Source organism: Gopherus flavomarginatus, chromosome 2 (genome assembly GCF_025201925.1).
Source record: "Gopherus flavomarginatus isolate rGopFla2 chromosome 2, rGopFla2.mat.asm, whole genome shotgun sequence".
In the NCBI taxonomy this organism is placed as follows: domain Eukaryota; kingdom Metazoa; phylum Chordata; order Testudines; family Testudinidae; genus Gopherus; species Gopherus flavomarginatus.
Genome location: NC_066618.1, coordinates 47,196,244 through 47,223,577, shown reverse-complemented (window position 1 = coordinate 47,223,577; position 27,334 = coordinate 47,196,244). Strand labels below are relative to the sequence as shown.

The following is a 27,334-nucleotide window of genomic DNA, read 5'->3' as shown; positions in this document are numbered from 1 at the left end:
CAATGAGTTGTTTATACTGCTCTATATACTATACACTGAATTATAAAATACAATATTTATATTCCCATCAATTTATTTTATAATGTTGTGGCAAAAATGAGAAAGTAAGCAATTTTTCAGTAATAGGGTGCTGTGACACATTTGTATTTTTATGTCTGATTTTGCAAACAAGTAGTTTTTAAGTGAGGTGAAACTTGGGGGTACACAAGAAAAATCAGACTCCATAAAGGGGTACAGTAGTCTGGAAGGTAGAGACCACTGTGTTAAAGTATACATTTCTGGAAATTTGCTGAAGATTCTGAAAAATTCAGTTTTGGTTTGACCCAAACCAAATTCCACCCCCCTATTTTTTGGGACTGCCAGTGAACCAAAAAATCAGTTATTCACACACCTCTAGTTTCAAATGCTACTGTATAAATTATTTTGATCTGAGTTTTATAATATTGTTTGTACCTCAGTTTCCCTATGCAGTTGCATTTGTGTAATTAAATCCTTCAAAGATGAAACAGTGCTCAGAAAAGTTTTCCTTTCCTCAAGCCATGATTCTGGCCCTTGTTTAAGAGACAGTATATCCCTTTCACTGTCAGAAAATTCAGTGAGAGACAGCACCTGTACGCCTTCATGATGCACTGCTTGTAGCAAACCCTATAATAATAATAAGAAAAAAATTATAATACTGACAGTCATAATAGTGATCTTGGCTCATGAGCACTAGAATTTGGCATCAAAACGAATCAGAAAAAGGAGGCTGATTATGCAAGAGCAAGCACTATCTATTAATAAGTAGCTTGCTGAATATGATTAATGTTGAGACTAGAAATACAGAAAGTGCCTGATTATTTAGTAGAGTTTTAGAAATATATATGTTGCTCCCTCCTCCTGAAACAAATATTGCTGTAGTCCCTGAAGTTCATTACAAAAAAAAAATCTATTAGATCAATACTACAAATTTAAACTGAGTTCTCTATATAAACTTATATTTTAAAAGTTAAGTCCTGGAAAGTTTCCATTCAAATTTTGAAACTCGCATATGGGCTAGGGCTAGCACACAAGACTGATGGCTGGAGACAAATTCTTCTTTATAATGGTTAGAAATGAAAATATCATTCTTATTTGTTAAAATTATTTATATAGTTCTGGTCTTTGCTGGTAGCCAACATATTATATAGTGGTGATATTTGAAAAATGCAATTAAATAATCTTTAAAATATCTACTATATACAGGGCACTTCTTCCCAAAAAGAGAAGAAGATCTACATTTCAGACAGTATAAAGGAGCTTTAAAATGATTTTGTTTTGAAGTAAAATTACATCAGCTCTAATTTACCTTTATTTTCTTTGGAAGCAGTTCTGTTGAAGTTTCATCATCATCTCCTATTCCTTCTGATACTATGTCAGATCCCTGGCTCTGGGTGAGATAAATTCCTTGACTCCAGTCCGAACTAGAGTCTAAAATAAAAGGGAAAAACAATAAAGTTGAATTGCTTGGAAACCTTTAAACAACAGATAACAAAAAAGGACTTCGGTTTCTTGGTTCTTAGGACAAGTGGTTGCATAAAATCTACTTTTTTTGTTTTGTCTTCTACGCTTTTCTTCTTTGCTTTCAAAACACAGCAGCAAAGAAAATCATTTAAAATTCTGGGAGACGGAATCAAGACATTTATCTGAACACTACATAAACCTTTTTCCAACTGACCCTTCTGAGTATCTGTAGTCTCTGCCTCCACTTGAATCTACACCTCCACCCCGATATAATGCGACCCGATATAACACAAATTCGGATATAACGGGTAAAACAGTGCTTCACGGGGGCGGGGCTGCGCACCCCGGTGGATTAAAGCAAGTTCGATATAACACAGTTTCACCTATAACATGGTAAGATTTTTTGGCTCCTGAGGACAACGTTATATCAAGGCAGAGGTGTACTTCCTATTTCCTACTGTAGGATAGAGTGTTTTAATTTTTATGGTAAAAATTTGATGGGTCTGACTCACTCCTGTTGGTGCACACACTCAGATCACACCTGTCTGCAGCCATAGAAAGAGGTGCATGTGAGGATACAGTAATACTGCCATCCTGAGAGATTTTGCCAGCAGCCCGCAGTTTTAAATTCCATTCAGGACTGAGGAGACTGCCCTGGATTAACGCTGAAATCAGTATGAAGAAAGGATGGAGGGACTGTGCCCAGACAGAAGGAACCAACTTCCAATTTCTTTCCTCAAGGCAGCTCCATACCCCCTCTGTCACACATACGTTTCTGTCCCAGAGTAATTAAGATTCACATAGAGATATAATGCTCTTTGTCTTTCCCATGACCGGCCAGCGTTTGATTAGTATGGGATTTTGTTTTGATTTTCACTGCTGCTCCTGTTGTAATTCCTTTTGTTATTGCAGGTTGCTTTTTGTTTTGCTTCTTGGGCTACAGGTCTCAATGCAAGGAGTTCCTTTAACACGAAAGCCTATCAGGCAAACAGGAGATGAAGATCAAGGTCCTGCTTACAAGTTGGGTTTGAACTGGCTCAAGTTTTCCATACAGACACTTGATGTTCCTATGGGAAGATCGTGGGTAAAGAATAAGGGGAAGATCCTGCCTTTATTGGAGGCAAAAACTAAAGCATTTTGGGAAGGAACACTTGATGATGGTATTACATGTTGCCTATGCTGTGTTTTTTCTGAACTTTAAGTTTTTTGCTGTGCTGCTACTGCATGCTGGAAGTAGAGAAAAAAAGCATCAAGTAAGTACTTGGTGCGTCTTTAATAAAATCCTGACTTTGGACCAAGATCACAGTAGAAAAGTCATAATTAATAAGAAGGAAGCCTGCAAGATTGATATTTTACCTTGTCAGGTGACTTCAGTTTCCATTGTGCTAGGATTAAAGTAATGCACAGCTACTTTTGTTTTCTATCATACAAACAATTTAATTTATAATACTGTTATGGGAAATACAAAGGCTATAAAACAATTGTCTCTCACCACTAGAACATCCATCTCTGGCCATATAAGATGCAGTGTGTGGTAACCCAGAAATTGGGACTCCCTATATTTGGAAAAAAAAACATTTAAAACTTTGCAAAAAACACAACCTGACACATAAGAGTCCAGATTGATCAGAAGAGAGCAGCTGAACAGAGGACCACATGGGCTACTCCCTCCTAGTCACCCAGCAGTATAGATCCTCTCAAAAGGGGGCAGAAACGGGAAGGTTCATGGGCCAACACTTCTGCTTCACAAGTCTATTGAGCTGGCTGGGCACAAGAGGGCAGCAGGTTGCACCAACCTAAGGGATGGTAAAGCTAGGGAGGGATTTAGGAACTCTCCCTGGGGTGGAGCAACTCTACACAATTCCAAACACAGTATAGTGCCTTAATGGCACAGTCTTCCATGATTAAGGGGACTCAAAATAGGAACCCTACTTAGGAGTAGCATGAACTAAAACATTCTTTATAAAATACTGAATGACAGAATTTTAAAAAATTTCAATATATACCTCTTTAGCTCTCAAAGTTTCTATGACCTCCTTCAAAGCATTACATTCTTCTGTTAATACCTGGACTGCAACAATCTGCTCTCTCTTCAATGCTTCAGATTCAGAAATATGCCTGGTTTCCATGTCCATGATTTCAGCAGCATGGAGTTCTTGCATTTGGTCAATTTTATAGGTAAACTCTCTTATGACCTCTGCAACCTCCTCTGATGAATATTCATTTTGTAAATCATTTTGGATTTCTGCATTTTTAACAAGGACTTGTAAAGTTTGGTTGGAGCTATTGATTTGCATAGTCTTATCAGTCTGAGATGATGAACTTTTTCTGGTGAAAGTTGGGTGGTCTTTGGTAGAAACATTATCTGGTTTGTCAACATCCTTTCTGCTGTCAAGTTCTGCTATTTCCTCTTCCTTTCTCATATAATCTGCAAGCTTCTTTTCCGCTTCAACTAGGTTGTCCTGGACTCGGTGCAGCTCTTCTTGAAGATGTGTCATACTTGTTTCTCTTACCTAAAGATATAACAAATTTGAATTGCAGATGCCCAAATACCTTTAAAGAACCAAGTTTAGTACTTTTAAATGCTCTATACCAGGGGTCGGCAACCTTTCAGAAGTGGTGTGCCGAGTTTCCTTAAATTAGAGTGAATAAATGGTATCATGTGCCGGTAATACATTTTAATGTTTTTAGAAGGGCTCTCGCTATAAGTCTATATTATATAACTAAACTATTGTTGTATGTAAAGTGAAAAGGTTTTTTAAATGTTTAAGAAGCTTCACTTAAAATTAAATTAAAATGCAGATCTTATCAGTTTAGTGCAGTGGTTCTTAACTTGGGGTGCATGGATCCCCTGGGGGTGTGAGATGCCATTTCTGGGGGTGCGAGACGTGAGTTTTTTTAGAAGGTAAATCACTGAAAACACAAATTAAGCACAGACACATAAGTACAACTACTTTGTTTCATCAAACCTATGTATTTATTAACATTATACATGTTTTAACAATTACTGTAATATACAAGCAAAGTTTTTAAGTTTTCAAGTTTTTAAGCTAATTGTAGTGTAATTTTTGATAAGGGCTGCAGAGGGCTGGGCTGGCTGCCAGTATCCCAGGCTGGCAGGAGGGCTGGGTGGGGCTGGAGGACCATACCCTGGCTGGCAGGGGGCTGGGCGGCTGGAACCCCAGACCAGCAGTGAGGTGAGCGGGGCCAGCAGCTGGTACCCCAGGCCAGCAGCAGGCTGAGCAGGGCCAATGGCCAGGACTCCAGGTTCTGTCCGCCGGCTCCTGCCCGCCAGGTTCCTGGCCGCCAGCCCCGCTAAGTTGCTGCCGGCCAGGGGTTCTGTTCAGTAAAAATCGGCTCATATGCCACCTTTGGCATGCGTGCCGCAGGTTGCTGACCCCTGCTCTATCCAATGAGGAGTCCCAGCTATTCTTTTCAGATTAATCTTGTTTAGATGGATGATGTCTGTTAGATGATAACATAAAGTTATTATCTCAAGAAACAGACTAGATCCTGTAAATTGGTACAACTCCCTTCAAGTCACTGGAATTGCACTTATTTGCAGCAATTAAAGATCTGGTCCACAGCATCATGTAGCTTGAACAGTATGAACAGTGTGTACTGTACAGTCATTTTTATGTTTTTTTTTCACTGGGAGAGAGAAAACCATTATGGAATGATCCGGTTCTTACCATTAATTCCTCTTTAAGTTTTTCTGACTTTTCTCTGTAACTACTCAGCTCTTCCTTGGCAGCAGCTGATTCAGCTTTGATTTTCTCTAGTTCACTTTCAGCAATGAATACACTTCCTTCTTGACTTTGAGTTAGTTCTTTGACTACCTACATGTCAGTACAAAATATAAGCAGTAGTAGATAAAACATCTATTACAGTGGCATCAAAATACTAATGATGCTGACCCCTGCATGCGACTCCACAAATGCTAGAGATGAGCCAAGCCACATGAAGAAACGTCAAGTGCCTTGAATAGGTGGTGTTCTGACCTAACCTAACCTCCTAGACTTTCAAAAGGCCACTTTTCTAGATTAACTGGGATCCCCAAACTGAAAAAAAAAAAGGGGAAGTGCTGTGAAAAGGATAATCTGGGAAGCTCTCTGGCCAAGGATGGAAAAAACACTAATATACTAAAAGGCAGCAACAGGGATGTGAACAAACAGTAAGCCTCTGAAAATGAAGTCTGCTAGACACCATAAAGTTTTAAAGAGAAGTTTCTGGCCTTAAATCAATAGCATTTGTACAAAAGGTTTTAGCACCTGTGGTCCAGGCCCTGCATTCCATATCTGTGAACTTCAGACTTTCAGTAGCAAAGCTGAGGTTTTCATTAAATTTCATAGATTATCAGGGTTGGAAAGGACCTCAAGAGATCATCTAGTCCAACACCCTGCTCAAAGCAGGACCAATCCCCAAATGGCCCCCTCAACAATTGAACTCACAACCTTGGGTTTAGCAGGCCAATGCTCAAACCACTGAGCTATCCCTCCCCCCCACAACTGCTACCTACAGAACATACACTCAACTCAACTTTGACTCAGAGGGTCAAATTAACAGGTGACAACTGGTGATCGATGGATGGCAGTATGAACATAAATTGGCATAAGTTAAACATTAAAGAGGTATAAGGTGAGGGTTATTGCAGAAAGCAACCAAAGGAGGATGTAAAAAGGTGTAAGAGAAAAAGGAATCTCTTTCAAACCACATGCACTTTTTTACCCCTTCTTAATCCTCTTGTTGGCTGTGTTTGTTACTATGACTGTTTTTGCTTCCTAGGCATATGAATTACATAGATGTGTAATTTAATCCCCATATACTTCGCCTCTAAATCTGATCCATGGAGTGGGAAATTTCAGACATTACGCAGTGGGCCTAGAATGTGGCAAGCCATAGGATCTGTCACAACTTCACTATTGTTAGATGAGGAGACAAGGATAAAACACTAAGTTTCTTTGAATTTGGCTTCCATAATTTTAATAAATGGCAGTGACAATGAAGTTAAAATTGATCATGTTAACAAGTCAAAACTCGAAAGCAGGTATCTGTGCAATGAAGATGCTTTCCTGGCATTAGATAAGAGCAAGGAAACTAAATCAACCAAAGCAGGACCAACCTCTAGTGTTATTTATGTTATAAGAGCATCTTAAATTGGAATTTACATTATATTTTTGTGAGATCAGCTTACTTCAGCTACACGTGTTTTCATGCCCCTTCATTCCAAATACAGATGGAGTAACATTGCTAATTTAATATTCAAATAGAACATTGTTTCCTAAAAGCGAATAGCATTGAACTGTTGTTGCAATGTTAAAAATCTGTAATTGTTGAATTCATAACATTTTAATAGTTGTAAGAAGTGACTATTTTAGACAGGAGTTGGAATGGAATTTCGGTAGAAAGACTAGCTTTTCGGACTGCCTGGAGAGGAAGTAGGGGGAAGACTCCCCTTGAAGAAAGGAGAGATGGTCTGTATAGTATAGGTAGGTAGATATTCTGAGACCTGGGGAGATCCATGTTCAGTTCCGTGTTCTATCACAGACTGATTTGCTCAAGATCACACAGGAACTCAGCCTCTCTGCCCCATCCATATAATGGGATAATAGTACTTCCTGCCCTCAGAGGGGTACTGTGAGGATAAATACATTAAGGATTGTGAGTTGCTCTGATATTATGATAATGGGAATTGTATGAATGAATAAATTAGATAGCGCTATGGTCTTGGTTACATATGGACAACTTTGTTAGAAGAATCCCTTTGAGAGGATTATACTTGCTTGTAAATTTTCACTGCAATATATACAAATAACTAGGGCCCAATACCACAAAGTGACTTAGGCTTAATACAGTGGTGGTTAAGAGAGTCTCCTGAGAGGAGGAAGACTTCTATTCAAATCCTTTCTCCCCATCAGGTAGCATGGGGAATTGAACCTGGGTTTTACACATCCTGGGTGAGTACTTTAACACTGGGCTAAAGGTTACAATGGAAGCACTGCGTCCAGCCATTTTGGATGGAGTTAGGCATACACCGCTGCTGTTCTTGCAAGAAATGGTTAGACACCAAAGGCGTTTCCCTTCCAGGAGAGGGTTCCATGCTGTGGATCCCATGCAGAGACACAGGCACCTCCCTGCAGTTGGCGTAACTACCTGAGAGGGCAAGACATAGGTCATATCCCTTCAATAAGCATCTCCTTTTGACTAGCTTAGGCAGCTCCCTGTCTAGCATGCCGGCTTTCTCAGGTGCCTCTCTCTCCCCTTTCATTATATAGAGAGCCTAATACCTAACTTAAGCTTATGGATTCCAGTGATTTTTTAGGTGCCTTAAAGTTGGGCAGTACAATGTTGAGTGTCACAATGCCTAAGACCCATTGTGATTCAAGGCCTAAATCAATATGCATGCCCCAAATTAAACCTTTAATAAAAACACGTTTTTTAAGACTTCCAGTGCCTCAAAAATCAATCTGCAGATTAATGACAAGCACATCATCAATCTTATTATCTTCAGAAGATATTCACAGAAGTTGAGAAAAGTATGCTTAGTTTTTAAAACGTGGTTCCCATGAAAAGGCTGGATATGTTTTATTCAAATATCCACAGGAAATCAACAGTGGAATTTACCAAAAGTCAATTTTTGTTCTATTTGTAAGTCAGAGGAGTATGTATACCTAACACAGCTCTGACTGAATCTATTCATGCAGTAATAGAATATTAATGTCTTTAGTCTTATTAAAAAATGTGTGCACCCACCACAGTTCGCATAAAAATAATTGATTCTTAGGCAAAGTGAGCAAAAAATCGTGAGGCATACAATTTTTTACCTCAGATGTTTGCACCTCTCCCTGTTTAGGGGTCTTTTTAATCTCCTCTTTGTGTTTCTCCTGAATGTCTTCTAGTAACTGCTGAAGTTCTAACAGTCTGTTTTCTTTTTTTATAGCCTCCTTCTGTGCAATTTCTGCATTTTCTTTTTCTAGCTCCAGGTTATTGTACATTCTTGCTAGCTGGTTCTCCATCTCTGAAAGTTTCTCTGTTAATACTGATAATTTTGATTCTGTCTCTTCTTTAGCTATGTGATTTACATTTTCTGTTTGTGTGTTTTTGTTTGCTTCTTCAGCACCTTTTGAAAATGCCTGCATTCTCGGCCTCAGTTTATTTTGCTCTTGAATTGCATTCAACTGAACTTGGCTCACAAGAGCAGCAGCAACCTTTTCCTGAAGTATCTCTTCAAGTTCCAGTATTTTCTTTTTAAGTACTTCTGTTTCAACCTTGGCTTGCTCTTTCAAGTCCTTTATTTGGTTGTAACACTGGCACAACTCTGATTCCCTCTCTTTAACAGCTGCCTGAAGATGCTGCAGCTTTATCTCCATGTTACTGATGCTGATTTTTGTATTTTCTTCCACAGACTTAAGCTGGATTTTATTTTCTAGCAGCTCTGGTGACTTCTCATTCAGGGCTTCTTCCAGTTTTTCACTTTTGTCTTTGCTCCTGTCCCCTACTTCTGCCTTGTCACCTTTCATCAGTAAACGCTTATATTTCTCGGTTACTCTCTCGTGTTCCCTCTTTAAGATATCTAGTTCTTTCTTTAAATGGTTCATTTTTAATTTAGTTTCTTCAAGCTCATTTCTTGTCATGGATGACTCTACATTATTATCTTCCACTTGCTTCTTTAAAGCTTCTTTTTCTGCTAACACTGTATCAAGCTCATGTTTCAAACTGTCAGCATCCTCCTGAATGGAAGCAACATCTACAGGTTCTTTTTGTTCAATATTTGCCAACTCCTGCTGAAGCTTTTCAATCACTTCATTCAGCTGTTCTATTTCCTCTTCACTGTTTTTCTTCACACGCTCTTGATCACTTTTTAGGCATTCTATCTGGGCTTCAAGTTCTCTTATATGCTCATTTTTTTCTTCAATAACCTACAAAGTCAATGACAGAAATTTATAGTTACTAGTTTCTATAATAATTAATATTATATAACAACCAGATTATGTTTTCTCCTGGATTTCCTGGCAGCAGTTTGTTTAATCATTCATCCTGACATCTTGTGAAAGAAGCATAGTTGCAATAAATGAAATTGCCTTGATGATTTATTGCTCATAGATCTTTACATGAATCAAAGTACATGCGTGTCGGACTTGGAAAAGAGGTGTGAGCTTACTGAACTATCTACTTTCTACAAAGCCACATGTGAAAGCCGAAGCTTTCATAATATTTTTCCAGCTTTCTTGTCTAAAGCTCTGACAACATCCATCCCCTGGGCAAATTATTACTGAGGTTAAAGCAGTGGTCCCCAACGCAGTGCCCACTGGGGCATCTCTGTGCGCCTGCGTGCTTGCCAGCAGACAAGCATCTGCCGAAATATTGCCAAGAAGCAGCCACGTCAAGAGGCGTCGCCGCCAAAATGCCGCTGTCAAGAGGCGTTGCTGCTGAAATGCTGATTGTCATTGCCGCTTGTCGGTGGCATTTCGGTGGATACTTGTCTGCTGGCCATGGTCCTCAGTGGCTTGTCGTCCAGCACCCACCAGACGAAAAAGGTTGGGGACCACTGGGTTAAAGGGACTACCAGCTGTGGTAAGGTCTGTGCAGATAAATCTCTTTGCACAATCAGGGCCTTAGACATAGTTTGACTTCCAGCACCCAAGAAACTAAGGGCATGGCTACACTTGCAGATGTAGAGCGCTTTGAGTTAAACCAGCCTTCACAGAGCACAGCAGGGAAAGTGCTGTAATCTGTCCACACTGACAGCTGAAAGCGCACTGGCATGGCCACATTAGCAGCTCTTGCAACAGCCACAGAAAGCAGTGCATTGTAGTAGCTATCCCAGCATGCAAGTGGCTGCAATATGCTTTTCAGATGATGGGGGTGGGGTGGAGCATGACAGGAAGTGTGTTGTGTGTATGTGGGGGGGGGAGAGAGAGAGCAGGTTCTGGGTGCGCTGAGAGCATGTCAGCATGTTGTCTTATAAGTTGAGACAGCAACAGACTCCCCTCCCCTGGCCTCTCTCTCTCACACACAGCATTCTACAGTAATGGCTGCTTTGTTTCAGAGCAGATAAGCTTGCCAGCTGTCAGAAATGGAGCTTTCAAAAGGCATATCGGCATGCCTTTAGTGATTCCAAAACAATGACATAAGCGGCCACTTGACTTAAGGGGATTATGGGATGTGTTAATCTTCTCACCGAGGTGGAGTACCAGGAGCACTCTAGCCCTGGAGTCAGAGCACTCTACGTGCCTTGCCAGTGTCGACGGGTAGTGAGCTAGGGCGCCCAGGGTTGCTTTAATGTGCTCTAACTCACAAGTGTAGCCAAGCCCTAAGGTTCTTGGAATCATCTTACCTTCAGAGTAATCATTTTGCAGTATATTACACAAATAATCTCCTTCTCTCTAAAAAAGCAGTGGATCCTCAGCCTTGAAAATAACAGTTTCAAGACTGAGGGTTCTAGCATACACAAGTTAGATACTATATTCACCTAGATTAGTCAGATATTGTATTTCTTCACCATTAAAAAGAAGCAGCTCCCCTTTCCAAATATACATTCATCTAGTGATATTCAGATAAAGCTATATTGGCTCTACCACTTAAAATATACATTGGATATATATATGAAATGTGAAATATAATGGATTTATAAAGGAAATGCAAACAGGCCCTTAACTATATCAATATTATTTAGCACAAGTATAATAACGGATTTTCTTTTCCTTTCTACATATATGTACCAGTATATATATTCTGTGCAAGCCACCTGTAGTGAAGTAATTTATTTTGTACAACAATTTAATTGAAAGAAGAGAGAGATGGAGATGCAGCACTATTTGTGAAAAGACTCTATAATGCTGTCAAAACAATTCAGCAACAAAGAGACTTGTCATGATATAAGGAGAGCAAAACAACACATTTCTGGACTAACTCATGATATTTGAAGTTGCCAGATTCGTATTCTTAACTATCCAGAAATTAGTTGAGTAACAGAAACAACCCAATATATGTTCTCACTGAAGAGGATGACTTTATGATGCAGATAATAGAGAATATGACCAAAAGAGAGACTGACTTCTTTCTGAGCTTGAATAAGAGAAGAAAAGGAAAATCTGGGGTCAGTGAACATAAAAATTTACCAGAATAAGGAAAGAGTTCACCAACAGCTGCAGTAATAAAAGAGTGTAAGATTTCAAGAGGATAAGTTTTGGAGAATTAAGACTATAATATGCAACGTACAGTGGGAGAAACTTCTCATTCTACAAGTGTAAAAGAATGCTGGAAGACCCTTAAACACACCATAATACAGGCACACCAGAGTAAGAGGAATAAGAATGAGAGTAACAAGAAGTGGTCATCATGGCTTCATAAGGAATTGATCAAATATCTTAGGTTAAAAAAAGTCCGTACTGGAAATGGAAAAGTAGCAGGCAATCAAACAAGAATATTCAGTCAGTCAATACTTGTATAGAAAAGATAAGGATAGCAACAAACAATGAGTTAATGATAGCCAAAGTACTTCACAGAGTAAAAACAGCTTTCAGAAGAATATCAGGAGCAAAAAGCCCACTAAATTACAAAATAATTAAACTGCTGAATTTCCCTTTGCTCTTTATCCTTCAATACATTTAGACAATTGAGACAATTTTGAAGTTGTAAAATGATCTTATAAAAATGGCAAAAAGCAAGATTACTTGGAAAATGTGAACGTATATAGATCAGTAGGGCCAATTTTGCATCTTAACTAATATGTTAAATACATTTTCCAATTAACATATTTTTGGAAAGTCTCAGAGAATTGCAGAAATCCTAGAAGACTGAAGAAAAGCAGCTGAGGTACTGATTTCCAAAAAATGAAAGAAGAATGATCCTGGCAATTTCTACCTAGTAGGTCTCATTTCTGACTCCAGTAAAACTGTTGAGCAAAAAAAAAAACCAAAGAATAATTTATCTTTTAGTGGATAATGTGAACATGAGTAACAAGCATTATTTATAAAGAAGAAATCATGCTGTAGACATTTGATTGGTTTACCACAGAATTACATCTGAATGTTAGTAAAGCAATCACACAATATCAAGAAATCCTGCACAGAAAATTCATTTAATTAGGCATGAGTATAATATGCAATATTATTCAGTGAAATAGACTGAACGTTGGTGAAAGTGACTGTAAAAACAGAACAAACACTGAAGGGAGGAAGAGGTCTAGAAGAGTAATGAAGGGATCGATCTAAAGTAGCGGTTCCTGAACTTTTTAGCAAGGCGACCCAACAACTGCATTTTGCCTGATTTTATGACCTGCACAAGGTCCATCTTTGGAAAGGGAGGGACATAAAAAATCATAGGCTAGTGTTCTCCATTTCCACTGCCACCTCTTCCTCTTCCTTGCCCCACTGAGAGGGCACTGGCCACCTGCAGCAGCACCCTCCACCCCGGCCATGCAACCCTAATACTGGCTCGTTTAGGTGGAGAGGCTCGAGTGGGAGTTTGAAGGGCGAGTCTGCCTCACACTCACCCTGCAGCAGCAGCTCCTGTCCTACAGGTTTGGGCCTGACTTCCTACTCCAGGCATTGCAACCTGGTGCACAGGGTTTCTGCACCACTCAGGTCTGGCCCAGCTACCCTTCCATCATGACAGAGGGACAACTGGGCAAAATTTGAGTGAATGGCATTGCAACCTGGTTTGACCTAGCCACCCCATGGGACAGGAGCCACCGTTGCAGAGTAAGTGCAGGGTGGGGGGCCACCCCTCTGCACTGGGCCCACAACCCTCCTAGAACCTTTATGTGACCCACTGGAAGGTCACAAGCCATTGTTTGGGAAATACTGATCTAAGGTCTAGTCTTATTTATATCTATATCTTGCACCAAGGAGAGAAGGGACTTATTTAACATGCTAGAGAATATAACTAAGAGTGATGGGATGAAATTAAGAAAGGGATAATATAGGTTGAATCTGAGCAAGACTTCTGTTTTTTGAGATTTAACAACTTCATTTTGGAGGTTATTTTTAGCAATTTTTGAAATTTACATAGCTCAAGAAAAATCAGGGTTTTTCGAGGCTTTTTCTTTGTAAATACTGTAATGAGTAATGTACACTATAGTCATTAATCCTGTACTATAATGACTAATCTCTTGGTAATGTTCCCTAGAGCACTTTAACCTAGTACTCTTTCTAACAGCACTAGTTAAAGTAGGGAACCTAATAGGTTCTATATGGACCAGTTAATGAGGAATACACAATAGTGCGCTTTAGAAATCATAGCCCTGAAGTCTGCATTCCTGCTCTATGCATATAAGCCCCTAGACACACGTAACCATTTCTGGGAGTTTTCTGGTGTTCATTTGATAAAGCGAGCACCTGTACAGTAACTGGAGTGCTTTACAATATTTGTCTCTCAACATGCTCCACTTGAAGTGTGCGTGCGCCCATGCAGTTTCAATCAGAGAGTTGCAAAGAGTCCGGTGGCACCTTATATACTAACAGACGTTTTGAGAGTTCTGTCAGCACTGTCTGCGGGCCCATGCAACTTCTTTTCTTTTAGGCTCCCTATCACAGGATCAGTGTCTTTTCTTCCTGAAAGGCTTTGAAGTCTCTGAATGTTCCCCATGGTCTTTGCTTACTGGATCCAGAGAAGTCACTGAAGTGCTAACAGGCTGAGGGGAGGAGAAGGGGGGAATTCACAGGAGGTCTTAAAGAATAATTCATAAGGAGCAACTTCAGTCTGTCCTCCCTCAGTTTCATAGGTCTGCTCTTGAAAATGCAGCAGACTTTGCATTTTGATGGAACATGAGACTTTCTAAAGTAGTGGAGGCAGCTGGAATACCCGTCACTGAGGGGAAAGGGCCTGTGGCAGGTCTGGCAGGGTTTGAAGACTGGGCTTTGGAACATAACCCAAGGAGAAAAGGCTGCATACAAACAGGGGTCAAGGGCAGCAGAGGCCCTGACTGTGAAACAAAGGAGGGGCTCTGAAAGACTGTGCAGAGGGAAAAATAAAAACGACAAACTAAAATAAAGGAATAATATCAATAAAAAAGAAAAAAACCCAAGCAAGCTATGAAAGCTAAACTAACAGACACCACACACTGTGTTTCCAGCTGCACAGAACTGAGAAGGAACTGGAGCAGTGGCAGGTCTGCCCTCTCCCTATATGCCTTTGGACCAGAGCACAAGGATGTCTACGGTGCAGGCACAGACCGTGGACAGTGCTGACAAAAATCTCTGATCGAAAGCACATGGATGCACACACACTTGAAGTGGAGCACCGAGAGGGACAACAAATTGAAGAAGAAACAGTGATTTCATTTTTTTCCCCAATCAGGGAAGTTTTATCGCTATTTATTGGTTAAAATAAAAAAATCAGAAACTCTAAATACACAGAAAGCTTCTTGACAGTAAGTTATATTAGGTTCACAGTGAAAGTGTTGAGGGACATTTAAAACTATATTGGGGACATTTAAAACTATACTGGACAGAGTGTGGGAACAATCTTGCACTGTTAGGAGATGTTCTTCTCTACCTCTAATTTCTATTATTCTTTCATTATAAGTTCAGGTTCACTACAGCTAGAATTAGCACACTGAAATGTATTAAAAACTATCCAATTCACTGGAGTTCAATGTAAGCAGATTCCACTATCACCTTGTGGGATGAAATCCAAAATGCTCAGCCAGCTCTTAAGTGTACACACATCTGTTCTTTATGACTTACAAAAGGGCTATATGAAATGAAGGATATTTGTCTTTGGAGACTATGTTTATTATTAAAATTTATATGGAGAGAGTCAAGTGTTCAACTATTTGAACAGAAGATAAAATCCCACCATAATAAATCACCCAATTTGCTTTCTACAGGATATATGAGACTTTGGGCCAATTTCTCCTCGTGCTTATCCTAATTTAAATCAGAAGTACCTCTGTTGGGATAGTGAATCTATCCTGCACTAACTTGCTGTGCTCTAACTGTCTCTTTGCACTCTGCTGATGCACATTAACAAAGAGGACTAAATCAAACTGTTAATGCATACAGCAGACAAGCTCTTAATTATACTAATGTAAATTGGATGCAAGCCAGTGGAGAATCAGGTCCATTGTCTAGTACAGGAGAAAAAGAAACGTCAATAGTAGTTTAGAAAGCAGCAAAAAGCTAGAACTGTTAAAGTATAGAAAATATTGGAAATGGTTCTTATTCCACTTTGTCTTATCAATATAGTGCTGCCTGAAATCCTTGCAATTCAGGCAAGCATTACACTGTATTAGAAAAGGTTTATGGCTCATGGTATGATCAGAAAGGCTGCATTTACACATATCCAGTAAACTCATAGCTTCATTAGTTTCAAAAGAATAAATTTTAGAAATGAAGCATTATCCAGAAGGTGGCACCAAAATGCAACCTACTAAATGTATCTCATATGTACAAGACATTAGAATAAATTCAGAAAGTATGCTGAGATGCAACTCAAGATGTCTGCATCCTGATAGGCTGCAAGAGGATCAGCAGTACTTAAAGACAGCAAAGTATATATGATTATATAAGCAAATACAGGCAAAAATAATTCTAATGTATTTTCTTAACAGAACGTCGGATCCATAAAAGAACTGAGAAACAGTAATTAGTTTTGAAGGTTAGAGCATTGTATTCTATTAATGACTAAGTAAATGTGTTCTTTAAATATAAACAAAAGATTTCAAAAGAATATACTTTGTTGTCTGTTGTGATTTCAAGTTGCTGTTGCAGTGTTGTTATTTGTTCATTAAGATGATCTATTTCCTGCTCCTTTTCCTGCATGATCTGAGCAAGTTTCCCAGGCACTAGATAATGATCCTTTATGGATGTATCTTCAGATTTCTGGATCACTAGTCCCAATCTTTCCATTTCATCCTACCAAAAAAAATCCATATGTGATATAATTACATGTACCCTTTTTTGAATATTCTTCAATTAATAGATTTAAATGATAGAAGATCACATGAAATAAAGAATGTTTATATGAAATTTTTAATATTTTGTATGTTGAACAGTACAACACTTGAGACATCAAATAGAGTTAAGGATTTTGGTTTTACTCCAGAATGAATTTATTCAGGGTAAACAGGAATGAAACTACAATCTTGTCCGTCGGATAATTACCTTAAATAATTTATTCTCTTGTTCCAGTTCTTGAAATCGTGTAGTGGATTCCTTTCTCTGGATTTCTAATTGCATATGTAATTGTTGAACTTCTTCATTTTTGTTTTCTAGTTCCTCTCGAAACTGCTCTAGTTGTTCTTCAAGGTTTGTGATCTGCACATTCAAAATGTGGATTGAAGGGGTTAATAGACACACAGCAGAGCCACATTTAAAAAACAACAATATATACCTGGGATCAGTTTTGTTTCTGCAAATTACAGAATTTTACTCAAATGACATAGTGTGTTAACCACATTGATTGTAAAGATACGTTTGATTCTTACAACTGAATGGATTTGGAAATGGTGATCTAGAAATAGACTAGGTCACTCATCCATCCTCTGAAGGCTTGCAAGCTATCTGTATGCAAAACTCCCCCTGATGTCAGCTGAAATCACTATGACTGTTCCAGTGAGGGAGAGCTTGCAGGACTGGGTTCATTTAAATTTACCAGTTCTACCTCACAATGGCTTTAGATTCTCAAAATACTTAACTGACATTTTAAAAACTGTTTACATGACCTTCTCTTATTGCTGCCTTCAATTGCCTTTTCAAAAAAATTATATATATATAAAAGTGAGCTGAATTCCACTTTCAGTTACACTGGTGTAAATCTGGAATAATTTCAGTGAAATGAATAGAGTCCAGATTTTCAACAGTGTAACTGAAAGAAGAGTTTGGTCCATTATGTTTAAAATCATTTTAGGATAATGGCTGGGCTTTTCAAAGGAGCCTAATAGAGTTAGGTGTCCAAATTCCAATGAATTTCAATGAGATCTGAGTACCTACCACCCTCAGGTTCCTTTGAAACTCATTATTTTTACACTTAGCTCATGTGACTGGGTCCTTTTTATTTCTTAATTTAGACTAAATGGGCCATATCTGGATCTCATTTATACTATGTGAATTTAGAGTAACTCCACTGACTCAGTATCAGTGTTATCAGAATGTGGCCCTTTATCCTTTCTCTCAGGACAAATACTTCCGTAATCACAACTGAACTACATCTGTACTGAATCTCATTTTTATAAAAGACGATTTCAGGCATCAGACTGTGGAAGATGTTCACTCCTTCATTTTAAGTTTCCTGAACTCCATTCTGTTTACCATCAGGATACTTGCTTTTTGGCTGGAAAGGTATAATGTAGGTCTTTTCCAAAAACACCTTTAACGTGTGCAGGCTACTGGTGGTGGTTGGGTGCCCTACTATCTCCAACACCCTCGTAAAGGTTAAGCATGGCACATTTTTCCCCATTGCAAGGAAAAAGCAATGGAAATCTAAAAACCAAGTGCATTCCTAGTCTTCCCTCATAGAAATCTGGTATCCTCCAAAACTGCAAGTCTGCTAACCAAATATATAGTCCTAACAAGATTTTCTCCACAAGTGTACACAATAGCTTCACTAGAACTTAGACGGGAAAACAATTCAACTAAAAAGTGTCACCGACTGAATAAACACCACCACTGCCTACAGCACTTTAGGAGGTCCTTGGGAGAACCTATTCCAATAATTACCAGGCATAAGCCTGCTCAGCTTGTGGGAGTTGTTGAGATCACTGTCCGATATTGCCTTGCTGCAGAGTCTATAAACAGTGAACTACGGATTGCTGCATTGAGTCAGGTGCAGAGCAAAAATCACCAATAAGTAATTCATATTAGAAGGAAATTTCAACATTTAGAGATACTCTACCTCTTTTTCCTTTCTATCTACAGCTTCTTGTTCAGCCTGCAATTGTACTTCAAGGGGCAAATCTCCCTTCATAATGGCAGCTCCACACTGCTTTCTTTCCTCCACCTTTAAACAAGTATTATAATATTAGCTACTTTAGCTTTCATTTATTTATTATTAATTGAGTAAACATTGCCTTATTCTTAAGTAAATGAAGAATAATAGGAAATACACCTCTACCTTGATATAACGCTGTCCTCGGGAGCCAAAAACTCTTACCGCGTTATAGGTGAAACTGCGTTATATCGAACTTGCTTTGATTCACCCGAGTGCACAGCCCCACCCGCCCAGAGCACTGCTTTACCGCTTTATATCCAAATTTGTGTTATATCGGGTGGCGTTATATCAAGGAACTTTTATACACAACAATACCTTTTGCAAATTGTCTGCACTGATAATTAAGGCTTGTTCCAGTTCTCTTATTCTGCACTCTAGTTTCTCAATTTCTTCATTCCGTTCTTGTATATCTCTCTGAAGTTGCTCTTTAGAGAGCAAAAGCTCACTGCATTTGTCTGTTTTTTCTTGTAGATGGTTTGTTAACTGTTCAACCTGGTGGACAACACGGTAAGCATGAATACGCTGTAGCATATTGGAATGTGTTTCTAGCATTAGTATAACGCTGATTTTTGAGGGAAAAAAACTTGTCTGTTAATGAATCTCCAACCTCCCTGGCAGAAAACAGTGCAAAATTAAGAGTCTTGTAGCTCCAAATCCAATAAATACTAATTAAGCCTCTGATGAGTTTTATGTTTTGCATGATGTCATTTGCTACTCCCTATAATTTATTTTGTCCTTCTGATGGTTCTCAGACTCACTACTGACATATATTGTGGTATCCCTGTGCAGCCCATCAGTGGGATCCCTGAAACATCCAAGGAAGAAGAGTCTTGACTCTGGAGAACAAATTCAATTCTGGCAGTTCTGCTATTCTTCAAGTCCTATACAAATATTTGTGCCAAAAGTCCTTGAACCAAAAATAATTTGTGAAAGAAGGAATGATAAAACGCTGTGTTACTATGGGGGCAGAGTTAAAGTTGTCTGGGAAACCTTAATTATGTATTTCTGTACTTCAAAACATTTTAGCTTTTGAGTGTTTTTTTATAACTGCTCTAACTTTGTCTAGATCTTTAACATTCAAGTCAGTTAATACGATTCTACCTTAACTCTAAATTAACAAGAAACTGTGTTTTCTGCCTAAGTTTTTAAATAGGATTTGGAGATGGCTAGGTGGTCAGCACAAGAAACAGAGGATGTAGATTATATGGTCCCACTTTCTGCAGTAGAAAACATCATCTAGATAAAGCATTCTGAATCTCCTGAAGTTGAGACATTCGAGGCCTAGGAGAACAACATTAAGGTAGTAATGAAAGTAATCATGATGGTAAGTAATTAAGACACATGTAAAGATTTCAGCAAAGGTACGGCTAAGGTAAACACAATTGTGGCACTGTTCTAGATGTGATGTGGACAGAATTGCAGGTAAGGAAAATGTGTGAGTAATGAGTTCAAAACATCTGGCCTGAGGCACAAAGATAAGGTCTGAGTTAAACTGACTGATGGGAAGAGATGGGACAAACACAGCTTTTCATTCATGAAGTGGATTTCAGTATTTGAAGTATTTAGAAATTATGATTTAGCCTGGTGCTAACGGAGTCAATACAATTTAACAGATGGAAGATAGAAAGATCAGATGGAAGGATGCCACCCAAGTTTGAAGCAACCAGTTAGACATCCCAGAGGGAGAAGATAAATGGAAAAGAAAAGAGAGTTTGAGACCAAGTCTAAAGATAGTCCATTGTGGAAGAACAGGCATCATTAAACAGTAAAAGTAAAAAGCAGAGTAGCTAGTAATGTAAAATGCAAGCAAAGAGAAGAATACTGCTATTTGCTTGAGGCACTTACACAGAATAGTATAATATTTCATAACTGTGCTAGTGTAAAGAATATAGACATGTCAGCTATAGCAAGAGACAGAAGACTGTTTAGCCTTTAATGAATAGGAAGATCATGTAACAGAGGCACTTCTGTTCATTGTCTATATGCTGTTCACACAACATTCTTACATATCCCTCCATGCGACTAAATTCATTACACTATGTTATGTAGTAATACCCTCAGTTTATTATCTCTTAGTCTTTCACATTCAATAATAGGATTTTTCGCCTATAACCAGGACCTTACAAATCATGACATTTGTGGTCAATACAATAACAGACTATTTGCTCTTCTATGTGTCTCTAACTTAAAACTGATGACTTTTCTAGTTAACTGTCAGCTACTAGTGACTGTCTTCTGTATGAATGTATGTGCACTTACAATGGTTTCTTCACAATTAATAGTTTCAATACTTGGAACATGTTCCTATATAAGAACCTGGATAAATTGGCAAATAGATTGAACATTTCCATACATTTTTAAGAAGTTTTACCTATCTTCATTAGTTGTTCCAAATGTGTCTGTTACTGAGATAGCTAAATTCTGTATTATTTTACTATTTCAAATAACATTTTCATTCTTTATCCACATTGATTTATTTTCTTGCTTTGCAAAAGATGCAGATTATGTACATTATAAAATAACGTTATAAAAATATTTTTAACAGTGTGTCCATCATTTGCTTTTATCACGTACATTCATTAAGCACAGCTGATAATACTTCAAAATGTTACCTCTCTGGTTTGGTGTTCATTGATAGGTTGAAACCTTTGTGGAGTTTTAAGCTGTTGCTCCAGTTTCTGTATCTCTTGTTGGAACACATCTCTTTCATGTTCTCTATCAATTGCCTGTTCCTGAAATTTAATTATGACAATGTTATTAGGACAAACATTATTAGAAAGACCCATATTCAAAAATTATGCATATAATATCTCATTTCTGCAAACTGTGAGTTTGTTTTATATAAACCTTTTTTGTTAGGTAGCATGATCTTTTTAATTTATTAAACCCTCTACTTATTGAACGGCTACCGTACTTCATATTTTTCTGTTTGATTAGTCAAAAAACCAAAAAGATATTTCATTTCCCTATGTATCCAATACTACCTTGTGATACTGCATCAGGGTGTATTATTTCTTCTGCAACAGTCAGTCAGAAGCCTATTATTTTGATGTTTTTAACTCTCCTTTTTCTTTAATATATTTAGTACAAATGTAAATTCAAGTGTTGAAGTCTGAATACTCACACTAATATTAGTTTGGCACCGACTACAAAAAACAGATTCAAAGAATTAATATATTATCTGAATTTTGTATTTCAATTTTGTCTTGATAAAATCAAATTGTTTGAGATACATATTGTGACATTTGTGAAATAATTTCTAAATATTCATATATAAAATGCTGCAACATTTGTAACAACAGGGGCTGTACTGCCTACCCAACTGTCAGTTTGTAAAAGTAAGATTAAGTTTGTCTGCTAAATGAAAACAAACAATCAAATGTCTAAGACACAGCAGCAAAGAACATTTATTCTCTTTTTTTTTTAATGCCACAAGAGCACAATAATATGTGCGTTTCATTTTCACAAAAGTCAAATATAGTGAGACATAACATTAACCTCCATGAATTGCTGATTTAACGAACGCAGGTGTATTCTACTGCAGGAGAAAGGCCAGAATTCTAATGCATTTATAAAGAGTTTATTTGTATTCTAGCCGTGTGCTGTCGCTCTTAAACTCACACTGTTGATTAACAAAAGTTGTGTTAAATTCATAGTGATGGATCTGTCACATGTTAATTTTGAACCTAGTTATAGAAAAAAACCTAATTTTAATTGTAACAATAACATCAGAACAGCACAAAATGAAATAATGCAAATGCATTTAAGTGATAAATTATTTCTAGACAGGTCTTCCAGTTCACACTGCTTAGTAGTAAATAAAACAGAGGTGGCATCACAAAATATTCTAGCTGTTATATTAATTACAAATGAAATTCATCCCTCCCTACACATAACTGGAATAACTGGGCTTGAGAAGAGAATTAATTGTAGCAGGGTGGAATTCATCACCTCCAACCACAAGAAGGAAGGAGGACTTCAGTGCAGCTCCTCCAGGCTGTTTTTCTAACCACAGGCTACAATGGCAGCTCTTGCTACTCTGTGTCCCCAGTGCACTGATTTTGACACTGGATCCATACTGTTGCAGATCCAGTGGCATGTAGACTTCCTGGCACAGCTTTACCACAGAACTGAAGTGATCTGGAGGGCACTGTGTTGATCCACTGTATCCCTGTGAATTTCACCTAGTTTGAATGAACATCATTACCAGTGGTCTACCTTAAAGTTAACTTGTAAATTAGTTTTTGGTACATGATCTTCTGCAGGAGACTTCCTGCCAAGTCAGAATCTGCAGATTGCTACCACACTTACTCCGCTGGTGCAAAAACTGCCTGAATGATTGCAGAAAGAGAGAGTAGATGGAGCAGATGTAATACAAGCTGGGGTTTAGCTTGAACAGAAGCTTGCATGGGGGCACTCCAGTGGCACCCTCATAGCCAGGGAAGGTCAGGCATGGTGAGTGAAAGGAAGGGTAGCTGCAGCTGCAAACAGGGAAAGATCAGATAGTGTGCATACTGAGTGGTCAGGTAGGACGTGCAACCTGGTAGAAGGGAAGGGTTCACCTGCAAGTGCTGTAGGATGATGAGACAAATGGAATGGGTGTGGCTGGAGAGGCTGTCACGGAAACTTACATGTAGCCCAAACCACTAAAGGATGGAATTTTCAAAGGAGCCTAAGAGAGCTTACCACCCACTCTCCTGAAGTTCAATGGGAGTGTGATATTTAACTCCCTTAGGCTCCTCTGAAAATCCCATCCTGAACTTTTAAAAACTGGAAAACACAGTATACCTTGCCATACACAAAGCCAATTCTAAACATTCATTTTTTCTTACTCCTTTTAGAGATTTTTAGATTTGTAAGTTTATAAATATTAATTTATTTTTTTAAATTAAACTTTGCTACCAAATCATATTTCAAAATACATTGGGAATATTCTAAATGTAGTGATCTCAACTTTACACTCTACTTTTAAAGCACAGTGTTATGGCATCTCTACACTTGACACCACTTTGCAAGTCCAGTCATATCTATTTTTTCATTTCTTGCTGTTGAGAGAAGTCTCTCCACCTGTATGGCCCACCTGACAACACAAACAAACACTTTCTGTCTTCTGCTTTTTCAATACTTACATCTAGAAATTTTCTTGTTTTCTCAAGCTGCTTCTCCAAAGCCTGGTTTTGCTGTCTTAGATCTGTCAGTTCTGCATTTTTTTCTTGCTCCAGCTCTATAAACCGGTCGACCTGCTCCTCCACGTCTGTTTCCAGGGCCTTCACTTGTTTCTGGAGGTCATCGTACTCTTTTTCAGCTTGACGCTGTACTTCTATTTTTTCCTTCATCAGCTTTTCTGTCTCCTCCAATAACTCTTTTTAAATAAAGGAACGATACTGCTTTTAGATATGCATAATTAATTACTTTATCACTGAAAAACCATTCCCCAAGACTGTATATCCATGCTATACCCAAATAAAGGATGTGAACAGGTTTGGGTTTTATTAAATTTTTTTAAAATGTGGTATTTTTTATTTTTTCTATTAAAAATTATCATGATACCATAAAACCCATACAAATCCCAGACAAAATGGCTAAAATGCTATCATCTTCTTTACAAGATTATTAATAGCACAGCTTTATCATGTCACTTTATTGTCCATATTAATCTAAAGATATCTGTACAAATGGAACAATATAGGAAATGCATCAGTTCTGTTTACAACTGAGGAAGGTGCTCAGCTTTATAACAAGGCATGGAAAACCCAACCATCTTCTCATCCTGTAGCAGTTTAATCCATTCTAAATTTATTTTTTTTCACATGATGCATATACAACATGTGGAGGGAAATACTGCAGAACTTGACCTGGTGAGTTGATATAGAGAGGGAAATTACTTACTTGTAATTGGAGTTTTCAGAAGGCCTGTATAGATCCCCAGTTTTTGGTTTTCTGTCCTCAGGAGAGGACTGGAAAGCATATACGATAAAGCTTAGGACCACTCTGATGAAACATTAAAGGCATGTACTTCAAAGGGTCATATCACTTAGCCTTATCCATCCCTTGAGGTAAGACCGAAGACTAGGGATCTATAAAGTCCAATTATCTTTGGAGAATCTTCACAAACATGATTGATACTTAGGTATATGAAAAGAAAAGCACCAGATATACACAATTTTTACTACACAATAGAGATCCTTTGGATACCATCATCTTACATAAATTTTATCCAATTCTTGTTTTGTTAGGTAAACATTACATGTCAATATAAAACAATATCCAGCAAAATCATTATGTTAATTATATTTACAAGTTAACAGTAATCAAAAGGCTATTAAAAACCCCTTCCAAGCCAGCACGAAATCTTAAAATTCATATGTGAATAAGATGATGGTTATTAATGAATCTGCTTATTAAATCTGTTAATACATTGTGCTTAGAAAATATAAGAAATGTTATTAAAAAGAAAAAGTGTGAGTGTGAAATATAAAATCAAAGCTGAAGGCCAGTAAGAGTTACAGTAATGTCAGAAAGCTGAAAGCTCTGAAGTTCTTGATTAATAAATGTCAGTAAGTGTAAGTCTGCCACCCAGTTAAAGATCAGCCATGCAATATACAAACACACCTGCTTGGGAAGCTGCATCGACTGCAGCATCTACTATGCCTAGGAGAACAGGAAAAAAAAACAACAAAAAACAAGAAGCAAAGTAATTCACATGCCAGCTACAGTCTTCTCATTATTCAATTATGTAAGAGAAAATGAAGCTGAAGACAGAATGCTGTGTTTAAAGACATAGTTATTGTGATAACTTGAGGAATGTGCTTGGTTATTCTGAGAAGTATGACATAGATGTGTATTTTTTGTCCACAAGTTTAAAGTGAACATGAAAAAAACTTATATTTTCAAGTGATTTTGTAACATACACAAAACAACCAAAATTGTATACAAGGATTCCTCTACTGTACCACAAGAATGAACAGACTACGTGGATACTTGAGATTGCAAATATACAATGGGACTTAAATCTATAATTTAACAATAAAGCTTTAACAATGTTTTGAATAAACGTACAAAAAATCTTGAAGATAATTTATTATTCCAATTATCAAACCTCCCAGACATCATATAAAATGCTAACATTTCATAGGCCATTTATAGCATAGGAATGATCAAAAAGCACTGTTTAAATACCACTACCCTAACTTTTTCTTCTCAACAAATATTAATTCACAGACATTTAGTTCCTTGTTGAAGGAAGGATTAAAAAATGCATTTACTTTATGAAGTTAAACATTTGTTGAGTAAACAGTTAACAGGACTGCTTAGCAATTAAATCACCTGATAGGACTCTGTGGTCACTTCTTGTGGTTGACTAGGGAGTCACCTGACAGAGGACTGGAGGGTTATAAAGAGCAGGAGCTGCTCTATGTCCTCTCTCTTTAGCCCTTTTCACCAGCTTAAGATGGGGGAGAGCTGCTGCAAAAGAAAGATGAGGCAACAGGGGGAGGAGGACCCTGTCTACCTCAGCTCACAGGGTTTCCCCAAAGACCCCCAAAGGAAGGGTGAGCAAAAGTGAAGGAAAACACATATAGTAGAACCTCAGAATTACGAACACCAAGTTATGAACTGACTGGTCAACCATACAGCTCATATGGAACTGGAAGTAAACAATCAGGCAGCAGCAGAGAACAAACCAAAACAACAACAAAAAAAAAGGCAAACACAGTACAGTACTGTGTTAAATGTAAACTACTATAAAAATAAAGGGAAAGTTTTAAAAATGTTTTTGACAAGGTAAAGAAATTGTTTCTGTGCTTGTTTCATTTAAATTAAGATGGTTAAAAGCAGCATTCTTCTTCTGCATCATAAAGTTTCTAAACTGAATGAAATAAATATTAAGTTTTAAACTTTTGAAAGAAAAACCATAATATGTTGTTCAGTTACAAACACTTCAGAGTTATGAACAACCTCAGAGGTGTTCATAACTCTGAGGTTCTACTGTGTAGGGTTACTTACTTTGTATGGATCTGTATATTTCTTGTATGATTAAGTCCAGAACAATAATGTGTTAAAATCTGTACAAATATGTGTGTGTGTTGTATGCTGCAACAACGTTTCCTCTGAGAAAGTCAAATTGTAACCCAGAAGGCTCATGCTTTTGAGGGGATTTTGGCAAGGATGTGTTTAAGCTATAGGGGGACTCTGAGGAGTCAGCACTGGTTCCAGGTGCTAGGCAGCTGGGCCATGTGGTCATAGCTCTCCGAAGGAAGTGTTAGGAGACAGTCTGCATTTCGAAGTGCAACTAGGGACCCCAAGATTGGGACAGTGCCTGGCCTCTGTTCAGACTCTGGAGGCTTAAAATACCTGGGGATCTAGGTGCTGGATTTCCCCTTAATAGAGTCTGCTATGCCACCCTGCAGAGGGAGCTCAACAGGATCTATGACATCATGTTACATTCTTTCCTAATAGTGAGTCCCTGAAAGAGGAGTTTGGTGAGGGAAGAACACACCTTTCTCAGTGTCTAATCATGTGTGAACTTGTGTGACTACTTCAATCATGTGTGCTTAAGTAGAGTTTCTTGTGCAAACAGTGGTAACTGATCTAACTGTACTAGGAAGGAACAGAGTTAGGCCAACATTTTTAAAGTTGGGTGTCTAAAGTCAGCAGCTAAGTCCAAATTTGGTCATCTAAAAGTGGCCTAATTTTTAGAGGTGCTGAGCAATGATATTTTTCACTGACTTTACTGGCAGCTGTGGTTGCTCACACTTCTGAAAATCAGGGCACTTTTTGTTTAGTTGCCTAAATATGAATTTTTGTGGTCAGATTAGACATATGAAACTGTTGGCCTTATTGCATTATTCTATGAATGATACTAAGACAGAAAAAAAAGTTAGTTAAGACTTCTGAAATTTACTAAAAATGGAATAGG

General features: G+C 38.0%; 1 protein-coding gene across 4 annotated transcripts in view; it reads right to left on the bottom strand.

Annotated features, from left to right (window-relative positions):
- AKAP9 (A-kinase anchoring protein 9) overlaps positions 1-27,334 on the bottom strand; it is a 205,219-nt gene that overhangs the window by 26,738 nt on the left and 151,147 nt on the right. For 2 of the 4 annotated variants that reach the window (XM_050939487.1, XM_050939489.1), the window contains 13 exons: positions 25,030-25,068; positions 23,547-23,779; positions 21,030-21,149; positions 18,733-18,909; positions 18,322-18,426; positions 16,593-16,745; positions 16,164-16,343; positions 8,307-9,401; positions 5,175-5,321; positions 3,489-3,995; positions 2,975-3,038; positions 1,328-1,449; positions 454-645 (listed from right to left, as the gene is read on the bottom strand). In XM_050939487.1, coding sequence (XP_050795444.1) covers positions 454-645; positions 1,328-1,449; positions 2,975-3,038; positions 3,489-3,995; positions 5,175-5,321; positions 8,307-9,401; positions 16,164-16,343; positions 16,593-16,745; positions 18,322-18,426; positions 18,733-18,909; positions 21,030-21,149; positions 23,547-23,779; positions 25,030-25,068 — 3,134 coding nt within the window. The remainder of the gene's footprint in view (positions 1-453; positions 646-1,327; positions 1,450-2,974; positions 3,039-3,488; positions 3,996-5,174; positions 5,322-8,306; positions 9,402-16,163; positions 16,344-16,592; positions 16,746-18,321; positions 18,427-18,732; positions 18,910-21,029; positions 21,150-23,546; positions 23,780-25,029; positions 25,069-27,334) is intronic. The other 2 variants (XM_050939488.1, XM_050939490.1) reach the window with 1 other exon arrangement.